The 20,718-nt window shown below is 42.0% G+C and overlaps 1 protein-coding gene across 3 annotated transcripts in view; it reads left to right on the forward strand.

Moving 5' to 3' along the window:
- atrnl1b (attractin-like 1b) overlaps window positions 1-20,718 on the forward strand; it is a 252,548-nt gene that overhangs the window by 186,793 nt on the left and 45,037 nt on the right. For all 3 annotated transcript variants that reach the window (XM_035404118.1, XM_035404116.1, XM_035404117.1), the window contains exons 25-26: window positions 3,815-3,876; window positions 9,340-9,418. In XM_035404118.1, coding sequence (XP_035260009.1) covers window positions 3,815-3,876; window positions 9,340-9,418 — 141 coding nt within the window. The remainder of the gene's footprint in view (window positions 1-3,814; window positions 3,877-9,339; window positions 9,419-20,718) is intronic.

The following is a 20,718-nucleotide window of genomic DNA, read 5'->3' on the forward strand; positions in this document are numbered from 1 at the left end:
GTCATTCTCCGACTATGACCTGTATTTATTTAACACTGAATTAGCTCCACCTGACATTGAGCCTCAGGCGGCTAGTTGTTGTTTTGAGGGAGACTGCTCTCCACTGATCTGCACTAGCTCTCATGTAGTACTGTGGGGCCTGTAGGGTGTAATATAGTAATTGTCTCAGAGCTAAGTACATCAAATCCATCCATTATCTAACCTTATTTATTTAGGTGTCCAAGCAGCGAAGCTTGTGGAACCCTATTGTATCTGTTAGGATTATTAGGGGTCCAAGCAGCGAAGCTGGTGGAACCCTATTGTATCTGTTAGGATTATTATTATTATTAGGGGTCGAAGCAGCGAAGCTGGTGGAACCCTATTGTATCTGTTAGGATTATTATTATTAGGGGTCCAAGCAGCGAAGCTGATGGAACCCTATTGTATCTGTTAGGATTATTATTAGGGGTCCAAGCAGCGAAGCTGGTGGAATCCTGTTGTATTTGTTAGGATAATTATTATTAGGGGTCCAAGCAGCGAAGCTGGTGGAACCCTATTGTATCTGTTAGGATTATTAGGGGTCCAAGCAGCAAAGCTGGTGGAGCCCTATTGTATCTGTTAGGATTATTATTAGGGGTCCAAGCAGCGAAGCTGGTGGAACCCTATTGTATTTGTTAGGATTATTATTATTAGGGGTCCAAGCAGCGAAGCTGGTGGAAACCTATTGTATCTGTTAGGATTATTAGGGGTCCAAGCAGCGAAGCAAGATAAACCCGACATTAGCCCTAAAATATGCCAATACAGCAGTGAGTACGCTACTCACTGAATAACGAAATAAACGAGACAAAGTTTTTTAAAAGTATACCATGTCATTCTACAGTCAATATCTGGGACTAAGCATTTAATAAATATACAAGCTTACCATCGGTTTTACGCGTAGGGATGTCCCTTTTGCGAATGAGTGGTCATATATTGTCTTGGACAATCTGTTTGTGAAATATACGCGCATATGTGACGCCTGGGTCGGCTACCTTCAAAAATAGCTGTGCGTAATACCACACCTGTTGCCTACGGCGTTGTCGCCCCTTTTAGTACAATTTGGCTGGATTGACAATTCATCTATTCAGTAGGTGAGAGTATAAGGTTTCTAACGATGTATAACATGTCTGATTTTGCTTTTGGAATAGCGTTTTATCGGTCAGCGTAACCAAAAATTTTCTTATATGCCAGTGTCTAAATAAATAAAACGGTAGGCTATTCTGCGAGCAGCACGCAGGTCGCGAGTTGATATTTCGTCTTTTGTTTCGTTTTTTCTCAATGTCCTATCTATTATTTGAAATGTGTATTATTATTCTATCTGTCTCTGAGGCGCTCTGAAATGTGCATTCTCTGCTAAGCTGAGCAATGGATTGGAATATGTGTCTGACGTAGTGTTGCACCGTATACCGAAACTTCAGCACTTTTTCGGTACTTAAAAAAAGAGAAACGGTTCGGTATTAGAATTTTCCGACATTCGGTAGTTTTGTGTCAAATGTAAAAGCCAGGGAAATGTGTCTCCCGCATTACTGATTGAGAGGATGAAAGGTGTAATTTGTCAGAATCTTCGCTAGATGGCAGTGGCAACTAAGGTTGTCAAGTGAGGTGACTTGCGCTTGTGCACTCACTCGTTGATACAGCGCAAGCTTCGACTCAGTTCACTTCAGTAGCAATAGGTGTTCTAAATTGGAAATATTTTATTATAGGAAGATGTTGTATTGTTATTAAAATATGCTGTTTTTTTATATCTATTTAAAAGTGAAAGACCTGTTTAAAGATAACTTAGTTTACAATTGTTTAATTTTTGAAATATATTTAATATACTTTTCTATTGTTTAGTGTAACACTATAGGCCTATGCATGTTAATATGTTGAACAGGCTTCAACTTAAAGGTTGTTAATAACTCCAGGTTTTTAATAAACTGTGAATTCGAAAATGAGGTCAACCCTTTTGGACATTAGGTTTCTGATCTATGAAGGTATTTTCAGTATTGTTAGGTACCGAATATTGAATCAATATTGTTTCAGTATTGAGTATTGAGATACTAAACCTGGTATGGGTATGGAAGTCAAAATTTTGGAATCGTGACACTAGTGAAAACACTAGTGTGACGCCTTTTTTAGTTACAGCATGGAAGCGCTGCAGCTGTACATACACGCCGGGCCATATATGTGTTACGACATCCCATCTAAGTGTTACGACATCCCATCTAAGCGTTACGACATAGTAAAGGCCTTTACGGGAAGCGGCCAGGACACATCTATGGCGACGCAACTAAGTCATCCGACAGCGTCTCTTAGCACAGAATTGGCCATAAGTCATCAGTATTTTATACAATCATCATGATATTCAGTAGATATGTTGGGTGAAGGCATATGATCATGAGGAAAAAGCCATTTTAAAATCGCTCCATAGGGGGCGCGACGGTGCCAATGCTTGGACCCCTCCCAACGCCGTTTGCGGCTTTAATTGGTCTTATTCCTGGTCAGCAGCAGGGGAGTAAGTTGGTCTTGAGCCTTTCCCAGCATGCATTTGGGGAGAGACTAGGGCTGGGCGATATGACTTCAAATCAATATCACGATTATTTCGAACTTTCACCTCGATTATGATTAATGAACAATTATTTATTTTATACGCTTTTTTTTTTTTTTTTTTACACTGCCCTCATAGTTCTCTGACAAGGTCTGTACTGTAAATATGCTCAACTATTAAAGCTGGGAAATATTTTCTAATGAAGGAGTGCATATCTTATCTTTGTGATTTTAAAATAATTTAAGGAAACACACACAGATGAACTATTTATGGCTATTTATTGAATATTTTGAACAGTTGAAATCAAAGCACGCATCACTTGAAATGAAAACATCTTGTGAAAAAGGTAACATTTTAGTTTTAAAGTAAAAAGCGAGTTCCCTAAAAAAGTATAAAATAATGTCTTGCATCTCTTGCAAACAAAATAAATTATTTTAAATAAATAATTAAATATTTTCACGATGGTACAGCGTATCTTTTGTCGAGGGTTTTAACGAGATGTTCCACAGTAGCTATGGGAGCCATATCCTTCGCGATGTAATATGCAATGGTACCAGTTATTTCTTTACATCTTATTGAATCTTTTGCATATTTTGTGTGGCATTTGTAAATGCTTGTGTTAGCGACAGCTGCTTTGTGGAAGCACTTTGGCGCTTGTCGGTCTCTCTCTCTTTTTGAGCCATGCACTCTTCATATTCGGTAATGTGATCGTGTTCCAAATGATTAAACAAATTAGTGGTGTTACCTTTGCTCGCTGAAATTGTTTTTCTGCAGTGTTTACATTTTGACTTCTTTTTGTTCGGTGTTGTCTTCACTGAAGCCAAAATGTGTCCAAACGATGGCGGACACGGGATTCTTTTTCGGTATAAGCTACTCGGGTTTATTTGTTAGCTCAGTGTTTGCGCTCATGTCCTCCATGCCGCCAGCTTGAGCTTTGCTTTGAGTGAACGTGGACTAACGTTAGTTGGATGGGGCGGAGGCACGTGACTGAACTCAACATAGTATTTTTTTAAGGGGACAGTTCATGAAACACGCAATGGGGAAAGTATTAACCAAATTAACCGACATGAGCAATATTAAGTCGGTGAGAGGTTCTAAATGTCGGTTTCGCTACATTTTCGGTTAATTGCCCAGCCCTAGGAGAGACAGGAATAACGCTTGGACAGGGCGCCAGTCGATTGCAGGGCACACACTATTTGAGCACATCAAAAATATTTTTTAAATGAAAGCTCTTTCTCTCCCCCCTCTCCCTTTCTCTCTCTCTAGATCGCTTTCGCCCAACACAACAGCATCATGGACCTGGTTCAGTTCTTTGTCACGTTTTTCAGGTGAGTGTAGCGTTGTTTTAACCCTCTGGGGTCTAAGGGTAAAATGAGGCACACTGGTGATTGTGCCATGCTCTGACATTTGTGTAAATTTCATCAACTTTATATGCAGTGATTCCAAAGTGTTCATATCTCTGTTTTCAGCACAAACTCAGCTACAATAATATGGCAGCAGTAAGTAGGTCATAATCATATGTGGATTGCAAATTGCTCTAAAAACACACAAACTGTAAACAGTAGTTTTGAACATGCACAGGAATGTTGTAATAAAACACACTAAACAATTGTGACTAAGATTTTTGGTCACTGAAATGTGTTCATCAAGGTCTTGGGTATCAAAAGATGACAAAATATTTTAGCAAATCCAAATCCAAATATAAAATAAATTGCTAAAGGTTAGTGTTGTGACTACTATTTTTTAACACCAGGTGAGAATGGGAGGGCAAATGGCCTTTCTGTAATGAATATGCATTGGGTAGGACGACCTGCCAGCTAAGTAGGCTATTCACACCTGGCCGCATGCCTCCCCACCACTAAGACAAAGACTCAGTGAGCCATTTAGAAGACAGAAACAAAGACATCTTTTGATTTTCAGAACATTTATTGAAGCAAACTTTACGCATGGAAGATGAGATGAGACTGGTGTACTCTTGCAACGCTTGGGTGGCCTCTTAGCTAGTGATGAAGTAGGCCGTGTTTCCTGATCAGCATCTCTGTAAATATGATAAAAAGAAAATTGTTAGGAAATGTGACATCAAATCAAACTTTATTTATATAGCACATTTCCTTCAACAGGTGAAAATTAAATGTGCTTTACAAAAAAGGGGCAAACCACTAACTAATGAAAACAAAACATAGGAAATGTGACATGGTTACATCATATACAAACAAAGAACCAAACAAACACAACCAGACGCAGAGAGGTAGCCTATAATTTTGAGAAGCAATGGTTAGAATTGTTCGTAGTGTGGGAATTTACAAGCGTGCATATTAGTGAATATTCCTACAAACACACAGAGAATGTAATACAGCACACATTTACAAATAATGCAAGCTATCAACGAAACAACATTAGCTAAACTAAATAAACATTGATATTCCAGCTCAACTACACGCAACTCATCAATAATAATGCCTCAATCTGAAGTAGGCTAGGTCTGTTTAGCTAAGTGTTTATTATATTGCTATTTCCAGAATTTACTTACAGTATGCTAATATCGATTGTGCGAGGACATCAGTTTTAGAATCCTAGCCACGCCACGGGCTATTTATTACCAATATGATCGAAAAAAAATACAGTCTACCTGCTACTTCTAACACACAACCAGATGCAGAGAGCCTAGCCTATAATTCTTAGATGCAATAGTTTGAATCGTTCGTAGTGTGGGAATTTACAAACGCGCATATTTCTGGATATTCGTACAAACACAGAGATTGCAATCCAGTACACATATTTACCAATATGATCATAAGAAATATACTTACTCATGAAGTTGATCCTCAGCTGGATCAGTTCGCTGTTCGAAATGACACCGCTCTTCATCAATGTCGGCTTCCGGACGGACCATTTTCCAAAATTAAACGAAATGTTTACCTCAAAAGAAGTGAATTAGGCTACACTTTGACATTCTATCCTGCTTTCGCAGGCTTGTCATTTCTCACATGGATCTTGCATCGCCTCTCCCCTACTCTCCTTCTATGGAGAGTAGTTATAATGTTGTTAACATGTGAATGCGATTTGGGCAGACTTCCTGATGAGCGAAATTCACATAGTAATGACTAAGGATTAACGAAGCATACATGGTTTAATTAATCAAATTTAGAACTTTTAAAACAATTCATATCATTTGTCAATGGGCGCATTGGAAAGTTGCGATTCTAAGGTTTCTGTCAATGTTTTTGTTGCGTCTGTATGATAACAACTCGTGAAGTTAATCATCCAAATAGAAACGAAAGTTCATTTAATCTTGCCGAGCTCCGCCGGCGGAGCTCTCGACCCCAGAGGGTTAAAGGAACAAGTGTTTTAAGGGAATTTGTTTCAGTTCAATAATTTATTTTCTGGCTGCTGTCATCTCATTGGCTGTACATTTCCAGATCCTCTCCTGCCATCTCTAAATGAGCGCACGTAGGTGTGTGTGCTGGTGTGCGTATCGTTTCAGCTGGGTGTGCTGCCGTTATGTTCTAATTGCGACATTATCTCCTGCATACATGGGCTCTAATAGTTATCCATATTTCACGGGTGTTTGACATGGCAGGAAGAGCCAGGAAGTTTGGGTGTGGCAGGGTGAGGTGGAGCAGGTCTGGAATTAAACCATTCAGAGAAAAATGGCCAGAATATATTCATCACCCACCTACTTCCCTCCCAAACCCATAATGTCTCCCAGCTCTCTACAGCATGTTATAGTGACTTTGCACAAGCCTGTAGGGGGGCGCCATTTACAGTGTTTGCCCTGCTGCGCTGAAGCAGCCATTCATAGATTCTCATACTTTGTACCATCTGGCTCACAGATGGCAGTAACCCTGATTGCACTCTACAGCTAATCTGCAGGCTTCACCCGTATGCCTGCAGATAAGCCCCCCCCCCCCCCCAATTTCCCCCGTCCCCCAACCAAACTCTGAAGGGCAGGTCATTCATTTCTGCTCTTACTTGCCTGTGAAGAAGCCTTCGAGGGTGTCCTTCTGTGCTTTATTAGCTACATTATTTTCCTCCACACTCCCCCCATTTACTCCTGCTTCGTTTGAAATTCCCACCATAAATTAAGTTTTGCCTGCAGATGTGTGACATTATTCACAGTGGGTAAGGAACTGGGCTTGTAACCGAAAGGTTGCAGGTTCGATTCCCGGGTAGGACACTGCCGTTGTACCCTTGAGCAAGGTACTTAACTGGAATTGGTATATCCAGCTGTATAAATGGATACAATGTAAAATGCTGTGTAAAAGTGGTGTAAGTCGCTCTGGATAAGAGCGTCTGATAAATGCCTGTAATGTAATGTAATATTCAACTCCATCGCGTATTTAGTGTGAAATAACATTTAGTGGGAGCGAGTAGGGTGGTAGTCAGTGTTCTCCTTCTAAGGCCGTTCTTGAAATCCACAAACATGCAATAGGCAGCTTGTGAGACCCCTAGTCCCCAAAGCTGTCAGCATTGAGTAAGTGACACCCCAGAAACAAGCATCCTGTTGAATTTAAACAGCTGGAAAAAAATACCCTCTGTAAAAACAGCCCATGCCCACAAACCCAATTCTTGACCTGAGGGCGGTATGGTTTTTATTGTTATTGTGGAAGCCAGCTTGGTTTCTTCCATACCTGTAATTAAAATTAAAATGAAAGCTAATTATCACCAGGCAACAAAGAGCCTCCTTTAATTTTATTTATGTATCTCCCCCCCTGAGTGAAGCTTCAATGTGCAGTGTTTCATGGATATGGTGTTGATTAAAAATGCACCGGTGCCAATCAAGCAGCAATTACCTGGTGTTTAACCCAAGCCAAAGCCAACACCCCTTTCGTTAGCTAATGGCCTTTTCATTTCTGCCTCTGTAATTTCTGCAAGTTAATGCGTCTGTTTCAAGAGGAACCATTTGCTGCAGAGGCCAATCCCGCTTTTGTTGTTCAGTTCTGACGTGCTCTGTAATAGCACATGCTATGGAAGTGCTTCTGCCCATTATCACACCAGTATCACCTTGCTGATCAAAATAAGATTTAGATGGATTGATAAAACTTTAAAGTGAGGTGCTAGCATGTCATTAAACTCAGAGTGCTCGATTTAGCAGTATGTTATTTGCTGTTATTTATTACCCTATCTATTAACAAGATAACTTATAACAAAAGGAACTGGCTTAAGTTCATCATACTCATTATCTGATATTTCACGCAGCCATAATAAAAATGTTGAAATGGAGAACGGTATTGCTGTTTAATTAGCGCAGGTGGCTATTGATAGGACACGATATTGTCAGAATCTTGGAGTATATGAACTGAAGTGAATTGAAACATGCAGTAGTAAAGTAATGGATTCAAAGGGTAAAAAACAATTTGGCTGTGTCAGTCGGATACAGATTTTCAGATAATTCATTTAATTAGCATTGATCTTTTTGATTGCTAATTTTGCTGTTACTCACCCCTCTCTCACTTTCCCCACCCATCAAAGTGATCTCTCTATTGCGCATCAACGATACTTTCGTAAAGGTGTGTGTTTCTGTGTGGCTGCGTGTGTGTCTGTGTGTGCTAGAATATTGCTCCACAGTACAGTACACCTCTGGGTCTTTTTCTTCTGAAAAAAGGTTTGATTTACAGCAGAAGATTATATCGATTCCCCCTGAAGCTGTGTGTGTGTGTACAAGCACGTGCGTGCATTAGCGCGTGTGCGTACATGAGTGCATGTATGTGCATGTGCGTGTGTGTGTCTGCGTACGTGCGAACATGCGTGTGCTTGCACGTGTGTGTTTTTGTGTGTGTGTGTGCGTGTGAAAGAGTTCATTTGTATCTGTTTGTGTGTGCGTTAGTATTTATGCTTTTCTGTGTGCACATTTCCACTGCCCTGCTTCCTAATCGGGTGATTGAAAGTTTGCTGCTCTCTCGTATTTGCTTTGGGATAATCTTCAAACAGAAGTGTTGTGTATTTGTAAACATTAAATGGATTTATTCATTTGATAGTGCAGGTAACGTCATTTATTTCACGCATACATATTTATGCATTTACATGCATATACTCATATGTCACATGACAGTAGGTGCAGAATCGAATCTTGGCTCCTTCGTCGGCAGTGGGGGCTGGGTGGGATTGGCGTAATTTACGCCTGGGGTGCTTTTTCACTAGCTAATTTTGTCCCCGGCACTATTTAACAGTCATATAAATATGATTCTGGTGTAAAATGTTCTGAAAATGGCTCGTACGTTAAGGCTGTGGGAGAAAGGGCACTCTGACCATAGGGAAGCGCACTCCTCCGTGTGCATTCTTTGCCTCTCGCACAGCCTGCTGAGGCGACAGCGGACGGCTGAGCATTTTTTGTGAGAAGCAGTGGCATGCAAGAAAAGACTAGTAAAATGTTAGGCAAGAGAAGAAAAAAAGATTTGATTAAAATGTTTAAAGGACCTTTAAAAGTGTTCCCAACCCCGATTCGGAGTCATAGTTTTACCACAGGTTGAGGGGGTTCTACAGGTCTTTGAATGTTATTTCTGTTTGCTGATCCTGACTTAACCAGAGCTCCCTCAGGCTTGCTCTTTTACTCAGACTACCTACAACAATGTTACTCTTCGATTACTTAAAGCTGTTTACATTCAGATTAAAACAGCAGAGTGATATTAGATGAATGTAAGGGATGTATGTAAGGGATGTATGTTCTTACATGTATGATGTATTATGTATGTTTTTTCAGCATTCAGTTTAGAGAGAAAACAATGTAAATGTATATTAGAGTTAATGAATGAATTGAATGGTTGACTGATTCGCCCTGCCCTCTCTCTCAGCTGTTTCCTTTCTCTGTTGCTGGTGGCGGCTGTGGTGTGGAAGATCAAACAGACCTGCTGGGCATCCAGGCGTAGAGAGGTGAGTCGCCTTCCTTCAACAAGTCAGGGCTGTGTTAATCAGTCAGGGATGTGTTAATCAGTCAGAGCTGTGTTAATCAGTCAGGGCTGTGTTAACCCCTTAGCACACATGCCAATTCTGGCCAATCCTTGCCCATTTAGGGGGTACCCTATTTAAAGCCATTTTTCAAGTCTCTGTGGTATTCACATCTGGACTTATAAAGTTTTAAATAGGGTGCCCCCTAAGTGGGCAAGGATTGGCCAGATTTGGCATGTGCGCTAAGGGGTTAATCATTCAGGGTAGAGTTAATTTGTCATGCTAGTGTTAAAGGAAAATACTATTTACAAACTAGAGTTGTTTTGATACTGATACATTTTGATAATATCAACTTAACATAACTTTTCAAAAATATTTATTAACAAAATATCTGACACAACAAAGAATGAAGTTGAAGTTACTCAAGACCATGCTAGACTATTTTGCCTTTTATAATATGATCAGTTTGTATTTGTAAAATGCCACTGGGGAAAGGGGCCTCAATTAACTTGCTTGTGAGAATTTTGTGAACAGTAGCAGTGCACATGCTAACCCATCCAAATATCTTCACTTCAAGACCTGAGAATTACAGGGTTCTATCTGCCATTTTTACAGTTCCGAGACAGAGAGTTTTTTCCCGGCCCTGATCATCTTCTTGATCATCCCCCTCCTTGCTCTCTCATTTCCAGTCCTGCCTTGTTATCCATACCATTGCTTGGTCATTCCAGACCCTGCTCGATTATTTCTGGCCCTACTTGATCATTCCCAGCCCTACTCGATCATTCCTGACCTGCTTAATCATTCTTAGCCCTGCTTAATCATTGCTGGCTCTGCTCAATCATTCCCACTCCTGCTTGATCATTCCCAGCCCTGCTTGATCATTCCTGGCCCTGCTTGATCATTCCTGGCCCTGCTGGATCATTTCTGACCCTGCTCTGTCATTCCCAGCTCTGCTTGGCCATTCTTGGTCCTTATGCTTCACCAGGGCCCCTGCACAAAGATTCTTTACTTTCTAGTGATTAATATTTTAATTTTACAATAGGTTTTTCAAAAATATTTCAAAATATCCTCCATGTTGAACGACTTGTTAGCCTATACAGGGGCTGCAGAGTGTTTCAGAAGCTGTCTTAGGTGTGTTTCTGAGCAGTGCTTTCGGCCCGGATGAGTTTCAATTATACCAACACAGTCAGGTTGTTCGCCTATGTCAGTGAATTTGTATTTATTGAATTAGTAGCCTATTTATTTACAGTTTGTTTTTTCTTTTTTTGCATTAGAACATTAGTTCTTATGGATGTGTGAGCATTTGAAAAGAGGCGAGCCAATATGGGTGTAATGAACAAGCATTGATTGCATAATGCACTTTATAAATTTTAAAGCCTCAATGGCTTTCTAATACTCCTCACAAGGTTACTGTAAGCACAACATGCTTGTAGGGTCATTATATTGATTAAATGTCCTCTTTTGAATGTTAATATGTTTATTATTCTGATTAAACGTCCTTGGCCTTCTGCCCTTTTGTTACTGTTTGAGTACAGATTGGTTTGAATGTGTCTATTATGGCTGCACCATATTGATGTGTGTATGTGTGAGAGTTTCTTTGTGTAGATTGGGTGTAATATACTGGTTATGTTTTTCATGTCTAATGTGTATGCAGTATAAGTTTGTTTGTTTGCGAGAGAGCATTCGTGCATTTATGTGGACATGTGAGTTGTACATTGTAGTTGAGTAAACGACAGAGGAATTCACTGGGGTGCATCCCATTACTCTTCACTCCTCACTCCACTCCCCCACTACCACTCATCTCCTACCTGGAAGTATGTGGAGGAAAGGAGCAGAGGAGACTAATTTGAAGCCGGTTCGCCAATACAGTTCTGTGCAATTCACTCGTATCCTTTGATATTAGGACATTGGATGGAGGGAGGACACAAAGATAGGTTTCCTGGGCATGGAGGAGAGGAAGTGGTAGTGGAGGAAAAGAGGATACATTTTTTGAATATTGGAATACTGGGAAAACACAGAGATTGAATTGGCTTCCTGGAATCTGCCTTGAGTGACCACCCATAAGCTTGCCCTGGGTTGGAGGTGTCAAATGTAAATGGGTTTTTTTCCCCAGTGAACTAAATTAAATTTCAATTAAAAGGCGAGGAAAGGTAGATCCTGTCAGGCCTTTAATGCCCTGTCCTTACACAGTGAGCCCCGCTATCAGTGCACAGCAGGTGGACGCTTAGATCTCGCCCGCAGGCCCGTCCCGCTCGTTCTGGAAAGAGACCCGCTCCTCAGCAGTGCTCTTCAAAGACACCCTGACGTACAGCCATCTGTTTAAGGGGCTGGGTCTGGAGCCGAGCAGTGCATTTGAGCATATGTGTGTACGTGTTTGTGTGTGGCGTGTGTGCGTGCATGCATGCATGTGTGTTTACACCTGTGCACTTTTGTGTATGTGTGTTTGTGTTGGTGTCGGTGTGTGTGTACACACATGCGTGTGCTTGCGTGTCTGTGCCTCTGTGAGTCTGTCTGTGTGTGTGCATTTATGTGTATGTATGTGTTTACTGGATGACAGAGGGATGTATGGGGTACAGCACATTCTCGCTGGCGGGGAGTGTGTGTGTGGGTGTGTGTGTGTGTTTACTGGAGAACAGAGGGATGTATGGGGTACAGTACATTCTCGCTGGTGGGGAGTCTGTGTGTGTGTGTGTGTGTTTACTGGAGGACAGAGGGATGTATGGGGTACAATACATTCTCGCTGGTGGGGTGTGTGTGTGTGTGTGTGTATGTGTGTGTGTGTGTGTGTTTACTGGAGGACAGAGGGATGTATGGGGTTCAATACATCCTCGCTGGTGGGGAGTCTGTGTGTGTGTGTGTGTGTGTGTGTGTGTGTGTGTGTGCATGTTTACTGGAGAACAGAGGGATGTATGGGGTACAATACATTCTCGCTGGTGGGGAGTCTGTGTCTGTGTTTACTGGAGGACAGAGGGATGTATGGGGTACAATACATTCTCACTGGTGGGGAGTCTGTGTGTGTGTGTGTGTGTGTGTGTGTTTACTGGAGGACAGAGGGATGTATGGGGTACAGTACATTCTCGCTGGTGGGGAGTCTGTGTGTGTGTGTGTGTGTGTGTGTGTTTACTGGAGGACAGAGGGATGTATGGGGTACAGTACATTCTCGCTGATGGGGAGTCTGTGTGTGTGTGTGTGTGTGTTTACTGGAGGACAGAGGGATGTACGGGGTACAATACATTCTCACTGGTGGGGAGTCTGTGTGTGTGTGTGTGTGTGTGTTTACTGGAGGACAGAGGGATGTATGGGGTACAATACGTTCTCGCTGGTGGGGAGTCTGTGTGTGTGTGTGTGTGTGTGTTTACTGGAGGACAGAGGGATGTATGGGGTACAGTACATTCTCGCTGATGGGGAGTCTGTGTGTGTGTGTGTGTGTGTTTACTGGAGGACAGAGGGATGTATGGGGTACAATACATTCTCACTGGTGGGGAGTCTGTGTGTGTGTGTGTGTGTGTGTTTACTGGAGGACAGAGGGATGTATGGGGTACAGTACATTCTCGCTGGTGGGGAGTCTGTGTGTGTGTGTGTGTGTGTGTGTGTTTACTGGAGGACAGAGGGATGTATGGGGTACAGTACATTCTCACTGGTGGGGAGTCTGTGTGTGTGTGTGTGTGTGTGTTTACTGGAGGACAGAGGGATGTATGGGGTACAATACATTCTCGCTGGTGGGGAGTCTGTGTGTGTGTGTGTGTGTGTGTTTACTGGAGGACAGAGGGATGTATGGGGTACAATACATTCTCGCTGGTGGGGAGTCTGTGTGTGTGTGTGTGTGTGTGTGTTTACTGGAGGACAGAGGGATGTATGGGGTACAGTACATTCTCGCTGGTGGGGAGTCTGTGTTCAAGGCTGTTGTGTGTTTATCTCAGTGGGCTCTCTGCTCAGCAGCTTTGGGCACCAGTCTCCTCCCTGAGTGCATGGCATCTGGCACCTCAGGGACCTACCTGTACAACTACAGAAATCTGTGTGTGTATACGTGCGTGCGTGCGTGCGTGTGTGTGTGTGCTTGTGCAAGCACGCTTGTGTGTGTGTGTCCCTGTGTTTATAAGCTTGCGCACATGTGTGTGTGTGCGTGTGTGCCTGCATTTGTGCGTGAGTGAGTGTATGTGTGTGTGCGTGTGCAAGCACACGTGTGCGCAAGTGTGTGTTTCTGTAATTGTATGTATTTGTGTATAAGATGGATGAATCCTATGAGAGGCCGTTTAGGTCATAAATCATACTTCCTCTCACAAACACCATCATACTCATTCACAGACACCACTATACCCTCTCACAAACACCATTATACTCTCTCACGTACACCAATATACTCTCTCACATACACCATTATACTCTCTCACATACACCATTATACTCTCTTACACACATCATTATACTCTCTCAGAACACACCACCATAGAGAATAGTAGTGTGTGAGAGAGAATGATTGTATGTGTGAGGGACTATAGTAGTATGTGTGAGAGAGTATGATTGCCAGTATGCGAGAGAATAGTAGTATGTGTGAGAGAGATTGATTGTATGTGTGAGAGAGAATAGTAGTGTGAGAGAGGGTTTGATAGTCTGTGTGAGAGAATACTAGTATGTGTGAGAGAGGTTGATTGTTAGTATGCAAGAGAACAGTAGTATGTGTGAGAGAGTATGATCGTCTGTGTGTGAGAGAATACTAGTATGTGTGAGAGAGTTTGATTGTCTGTGTGCGAAAGAATACTAGTATGTGTGAGAGAGTTTGATTGTATGAGTGAGAGAGCATAGTAGTGTGAGAGAGAGTTTGATAGTCTGTATGTGAGAGAATACTAGTATGTGTGAGAGTTTGATTGTATGAGTGAGAGAGAATAGTAGTGTGAGAGAGAGTTTGATAGTCTGTATGTGAGAGAATACTAGTATGTGTGAGAGGTTGATTGTTAGTATGCAGGAGTTTGATTGAAAAACGGAAGGTAGTTTGATTGAAATGGAAGGCAGTTTCCATCATCAGTTCCTGATTGGCTTACAGCCTTTTCACAGACAAGGCCCGTCCCCTCTCAGCGGCGCCTCCACCGACAGGGAGCATCTAAATTAAACTAAATTTGGCTCTCTTTGCAGTGATTTGGGCTGGAAACTAGCTGTAAGAGCAGAATAAGCACCCCGAAGTGAAACACAATATTGGTTTAACATGGTTACATTTTTAACTGAAACTAGTAGACTGTAATTGAAGCTAGGGTTTTATAATGGCACAAACCAAATTGTAAATATTTTTTTTTCACAAGCCGCTTATGACCACCACCGATCTCGCTTACAGAGGGGACGGGCCTTGTCTGTGAAAAGGCTGTAAGCCAATCAGGAACTGATGATGGAAACTGCATCAATTGTAAAGCGCTTTGGATAAAAGCGCTATATAAATGCAGTCCATTTACCATTTACAGTGCTGGCTTTTCAGTAGCTAGACTAGCTTTTTTTCAACCCGTTTTCCATCTCACATAAATCTGACACTGCTCATGAAGTTGTCATCCATTGTATTCTTTATTAGGCAAATCAAGTAAAACAATTACATTTAAGAATGGGAGGGCCCCATTAGACATGCAGGTAGGTTGATTGGAGACCTTAAATTGCCCATGGGTGTGAATGGTGTGTGTGCCCTGTGATTGATTTGCGGCCTGTCCAGGGTGTATTCCTGCCTCTCGCCCAGTGCACGCTGGGATAGGCTCCAGCACCCCCGCGACCCTGCTCAGTATAAGCAGGTATAGATAATGGATGGATGGATGTTTTGTATAATGTCTTCTGTTGTGTAATTTAGAAGTAGTGTGCCTGCATTCAATAAACAATGTATGTTTTCAATTCATTAATATAATTGACTGCTTCTTGTTGAATTTGATTATTTAATCTTAAAACCTAATATAGAGCTTGTTTTGACTTGTTGGTTGATTCCACCAGTGCACTGTAGACTGTCCTATCAATGAATTTGGTGATTTAATTGATAATTCTAATTTTCAATATTAATTACTAAATTAAATCAAGTCAAATATATTTTACATGTAGGTTAAGTGAGGGGGTCTAGCATGTAATATCGCTTGGTTCAGTATTCAGAATGCATTGACTGTTGGAACCGCTGGATTCAGAAAATAAACATATTCTTAATTAATCCTCACACACACACACACACACACACAGCCTTTGTAAAGAATGCTGAATTCTAAAGATCATCCTTTTAAATGAATTATCCCATCTGAAGTCAAAGGCAAAATAAATGTTAAGTTCTTCCTGCCCTTTTCAAATGAAGCTCAGGAAGGGATAATTGCATTTGACTGTTTTTATTGCCTCAATGAAAAGGTTTGTTTGTGCATGTCAGCTTACTCTTGTTTCACTGTGTGTTACAGGAGTATACTGTCAGTGTCTGTCTGTTCTGATTAGCTGATGTCATTTCCTTGTGTTGCAGCTCAGGTTACTCGGTATAGACCATGCAGATGTGAATGTCATATATTTACTGTTCATCAAGGTTGCAAATACAGTGAGTTTCCTTGGTGCTGTTTGGGGCAGTGAGAGTGTGTTTGGTGCTGTTTTTAGTTGATAATGACACGGTCAAGTCTCGAGATGCCACCTGGAGCTCATGTAGAGCGCGTTTCCACAGACACACGTGCGCGCACACACAACACACACACACAGAAAGAGAGAGAGAAACAGAGTGTGTGTGTGTGAGGGTATTAAACAAAATGAAAGAGTCCCAGGCACACACGCTCACTCATTCATCCAGTCAAAGGCAGACAGGGGAATTGGTGGTGTTTAGAGGCAGAGTGCTTGACTCATGCTTATAGTCTGGCTGAGTGAATGAGATTTAATTTGTGGGGCATACGGTGCACAGGGAAAGCATGCAAGGTCACAGGAGACAGATTCGGCACCCTTGAGAAAATGACATTAGTCTTTACAGGTACATCATGATGGAACAAGAGAGCATGGCTCTTGCCTTCTGTTTGGCGCAATTCTACTGTTGCTGATCTATTCCTACCGGCAACATTAGTAATATTATTATGGATGGCCTCAGTACAGTGGCTTGTCTTTCACTAATGGTTTTCACATATTCTACCGATGGGCTCATATTCTACTGATGGGCTTGTGTTCTACTGATGGGCTTGTGTTCTTCTGATGGGCTTGTGTTCAACTGGTGGTCTTGTTTTCTACCTATGGCCTTGTGTTCTACTGGTGGGCTTGTTTTCTACCTATGGGCTTGTGTTCTTCTGATGGGCTTGTGTTCTACCTATGGGCTTGTTCTCTGCCAGTGGGCTTGTACTCTATTGATGGGCTTGTGTTCAACTGGTGGGCTTGTACTCTACTGATGAGCTTGTGTTCAACTGGTGGGCTTGTTTTCTACCTATGGCCTTGTGTTCTTCTGATGGGCTTGTGTTCTACCTATGGGCTTGTACTCTGCCAGTGGGCTTGTACTCTATTGATGGGCTTGTGTTCTACTCATGGGCTCATGTTCTGCTGATGGGTTTGTATTCTACTGATGGGCTTGTATTCTACGAATGCATTTGTACTCTACCGATGGGCTGATATTCTACCAATCAGCTTATGCTCTACTGATGGGTTGGATTGTACCAATGGGCCTTTCTGTGCCGATGTAGAATGAAATCCTGTGAACTGGGTGAATGCATGATGGTCCTCACGGTATATGGGTGTAATGGTATGTGCTTGTGTATGTGCCTGCACTGTAGGTGTGTGTCCTTTTTTGTCATGTACACACGTGTGTGTGAGTGTGTGTGTATGCTGGGTTTCTCAGCAGCGTTTACTGTTGGATATTTTCCATTTATCCTGAGCTGTGATATGTAAATAACCAGAGACCAAGGACAGTGATTGGTGTGGACCGCATGTAATCTGTCTCACTGTTCATAAGCAGGTCAGACTGCTGTACTGATGTTATTTTTAAACGCACAGTATGCACAGATTTAGACGGGCCAATTCTGTGGTCCAGACAGGCGGTTAAAAGGGTTTGATAGATTATTTTTCAGTGACTGCAGGTCATTAGGGGACTGATGTTCAAGTGTGACCCTGCCTGCAGCATGAACAGCACTACTACTGTATCCAGAACTGTGCCTTTAAGGTTTAAGAATGTGAAAGCCTTTGGTATAAGGTGTAGGATAGCCTGTAGAAGCTATGTCTGATATTGTCCTCCTGGCATAAGCTAGCCTGTAGAATCTGTGTCAGTGATACTGTGCTTCAGGTATAAGCTAGCCTTAAAAAATGAAAATCATTTTTTCTTTCTTTCTTCAGCAGAATTCATTCTGAATGCAGCTTACTGAGAATGTCTTTACTCACGTCATGTTGACAGCTAATTGCTGCTTTCTACCAAATGTTTTGGTGAAGAACAGGGTGTGAATCTCTCTTAAATCACATCACGCGGACGGCCCTGACTCTCAAAAACAAAACCACGCTTCACATCGATTTCATCAATGAAATAACGATGACACATTCCTGCTCCATTGTTCCTAAAGTTGAGAACTTTCATTTTATAGCAGTCGCTCCCCAAGGGTTTTTTGGGGTCACCAGAGGCTCTCGTGACAGTTAAAGCCTGCCTCTATGCCTGCCTCTTCTCTTACCTCTCCCACTTCTCATCTGCCCATTTCTTTAGGAGACACTCCCCTACACCCTTCGCAGAGTGCCCGAAATCTTGGAGTTGTGCTGGACAACAGGCTGGCACTCTCTGAGAATATCGCGGCAACTACCCGGTCGTGCAGGTTCATCCTGTACAATATCCGCAGAATAAGACCACTCCTCACCAATTATTCCACACAGCTCCTGGTCCAGGCCATGATACTGTCACGTCTGGACTACTGCAACTCCCTCCTGGCTGGCCTCCCAGCATCAGCCACCAGACCCCTTCAGCTCATCCAGAATGCAGCAGCACGTCTGGTTTACAACCTCCCTCGTGACTCCCACGTCACTCCCCTCCTCATCTCCCTCCACTGGCTACCAGTGCAAGCTCGCATCCGGTTTAAGACACTGGTGCTTGCTTTCCAAGCAGTCAAGGGGTCAGCTCCTGGTTATCTGCAGAAGATGATCAGACCCTACAAGCCGGCCAGATCGCTCCGATCGGCTACTACAGGGCGGCTGATTCCTCCCCCTACACGAGCAGCAACAAGGTCTCGACTCTTTGCAGTTCTGGCCCCACGATGGTGGAACGATCTTCCAGTGGAGGTCAGAACAGCAGAGTGTCTGAGCACCTTCAAACGGAAACTCAAGACGCACCTCTTCTCTGTATACCTCTCTCCTCTTCCCTAAACCCTCTCCCATAACTATTAAAAAAAAAAAAAAAAAAAAAAAAAAAAAAAAAAAAAAAAAAAAAAAAAAAAAAAAAAAAAAAAAATTTTTTGGTTCAGACTATCTTGTTTCTCCTTACTGTATGCTACTATAGTAAAGGCTTTTTATCTACATTTTATTCAATGGACTTAAGTGGACTTGATCCTGAGTTTGGTTACACTGTTGTAAGTCGCTCTGGATAAGAGCGTCAGCTAAATGCCTATAATGTAATGTAATGTAACATAACGTACAGTGGAATCAATGCCGGTCATCTCCATACCAACTGAATTGACCTATTGACCTACTTATGGAGGCGGGGCCAGACTGAAATCCGTCACTTACAAAGTGTACCCCCCGGGTTTATAAACGGATAGATTCAGGATTCAGGTTCTGGGGTCTGTAGGTTTTGGTCATGGGCCGGGTGCTACAGTCTCCTTTCCATTATTACATTCTCAATAGGCTAGGATGTGACTCTGCCTAGTGTTGGCATATAAGTAGGCCAGCAACTGTAGTAGTGATGGGCTGAGGAAGCTCCACCCCCTCTCCAGCCCCCTTTAACAGCACAGCTTATTACTGTCGTTCTTCTGCATAACAGGCTTTTACTCCACTTGGGAGCAGATCCAGGCCACATTAATTGCTCAAGTTACATGCTACCAATATGGCATTACATTTCATTGTACTTCTCTGCTCTGCTTGTGTACCTCACAAAGCAATGCTGGCTGTTTCAAATTATTCAAACTTTAATTGGCTACTCTAAATCTTGAGTCAAGGTCAAACTCCAGAAAGTTGGATATCTTTTAACATTAATGAGCCTCCTAAGAATTGTAATTGCTTAATGATAGTTATCCCTGCAAAACACGCGTATGCCCACCCACACACAGCGGCCGCTATTAGAATTGAATTCCACAGGGCGAAGCTCTCCTTTTGATATTAACATTGACCGAGAAATCAATATGCTTGCCTTTTCTTGTTAAATCTAAATTTCTGATCAGCCTCTGAGGTAAAATAATTCAGCTGCCAATTATCTCACAGTGAAATCACTGAGCGATTTCTCTCTCATACATTGTCTTAATTTGATGGTTTTTTTTCTCTTTAAAACTATTGAGCCATGTCTTGATAAGCGCCGTTTCTCAGTTATGTGGTGTTGTGAGAGACTGCTAGTGGGGCACTGCATATAGCCATATAGCTTGATGTCAATGCCCTGTAAGTGGGTAAAGACCATTGGATTGTAATGTAATGGCTTTGCACTGTAGATTGGGATGCTGTGGGCACGATGTCGACCCAGTTAACCCAGTTGATGATATACCCCGGGGCTCCAGACTAACTTTTTACATTGGTTGCACTGGTGCACCTAACTTTTTCATTTAGGTGCACCAGCACATAATTTAGGTGCACCCAAAATTTTTCACAGCACCTTTTGGCGCCGCAATAATACATTTTAAGCATTACCTTTTTTGTCAGTTCCCATACACATTGGTAATTTCTTAACACATTATGTAAATGATTGTAATCAGGAATAAAAGTGCAGATAAATATTTTTTCTTTGTTTAAATCACAGCACAGACAAGAAATCGCAATAACCTCAATTGTTTAAAAAATAAACTTAAAAAGTGCTATTTAAAGTGCTTGACAAACTCAAATAAATAAATCAAACTCAAATAACTCAAACAAAAGTGTGCGCTGCTCCCGGAGGAGTACACGGCGCGGTTTCACACATACATGCCTTCTTTTTTTCTCCACCCACATTCAGCGAAGAAGATTATCAGGGTCAGAGCCAATCAGAGGTGGGGTAGGGGCAGGTCTTTGTAGAATGCAGGTGGGAAAAATAAATAATGCTACACATATACACACATTGTACTACGACGGAGTATTAGGGCCACAGGGGGAAAAAAATTCTGAGATTTCGAGAATAAGGTTGTAATATTACGAAAATAAAGTCGTAATTGAGAAAAAAGTCACAAGAATAAAGT

Source organism: Anguilla anguilla, chromosome 2, assembly GCF_013347855.1.
Source record: "Anguilla anguilla isolate fAngAng1 chromosome 2, fAngAng1.pri, whole genome shotgun sequence".
Classification (NCBI taxonomy): domain Eukaryota; kingdom Metazoa; phylum Chordata; class Actinopteri; order Anguilliformes; family Anguillidae; genus Anguilla; species Anguilla anguilla.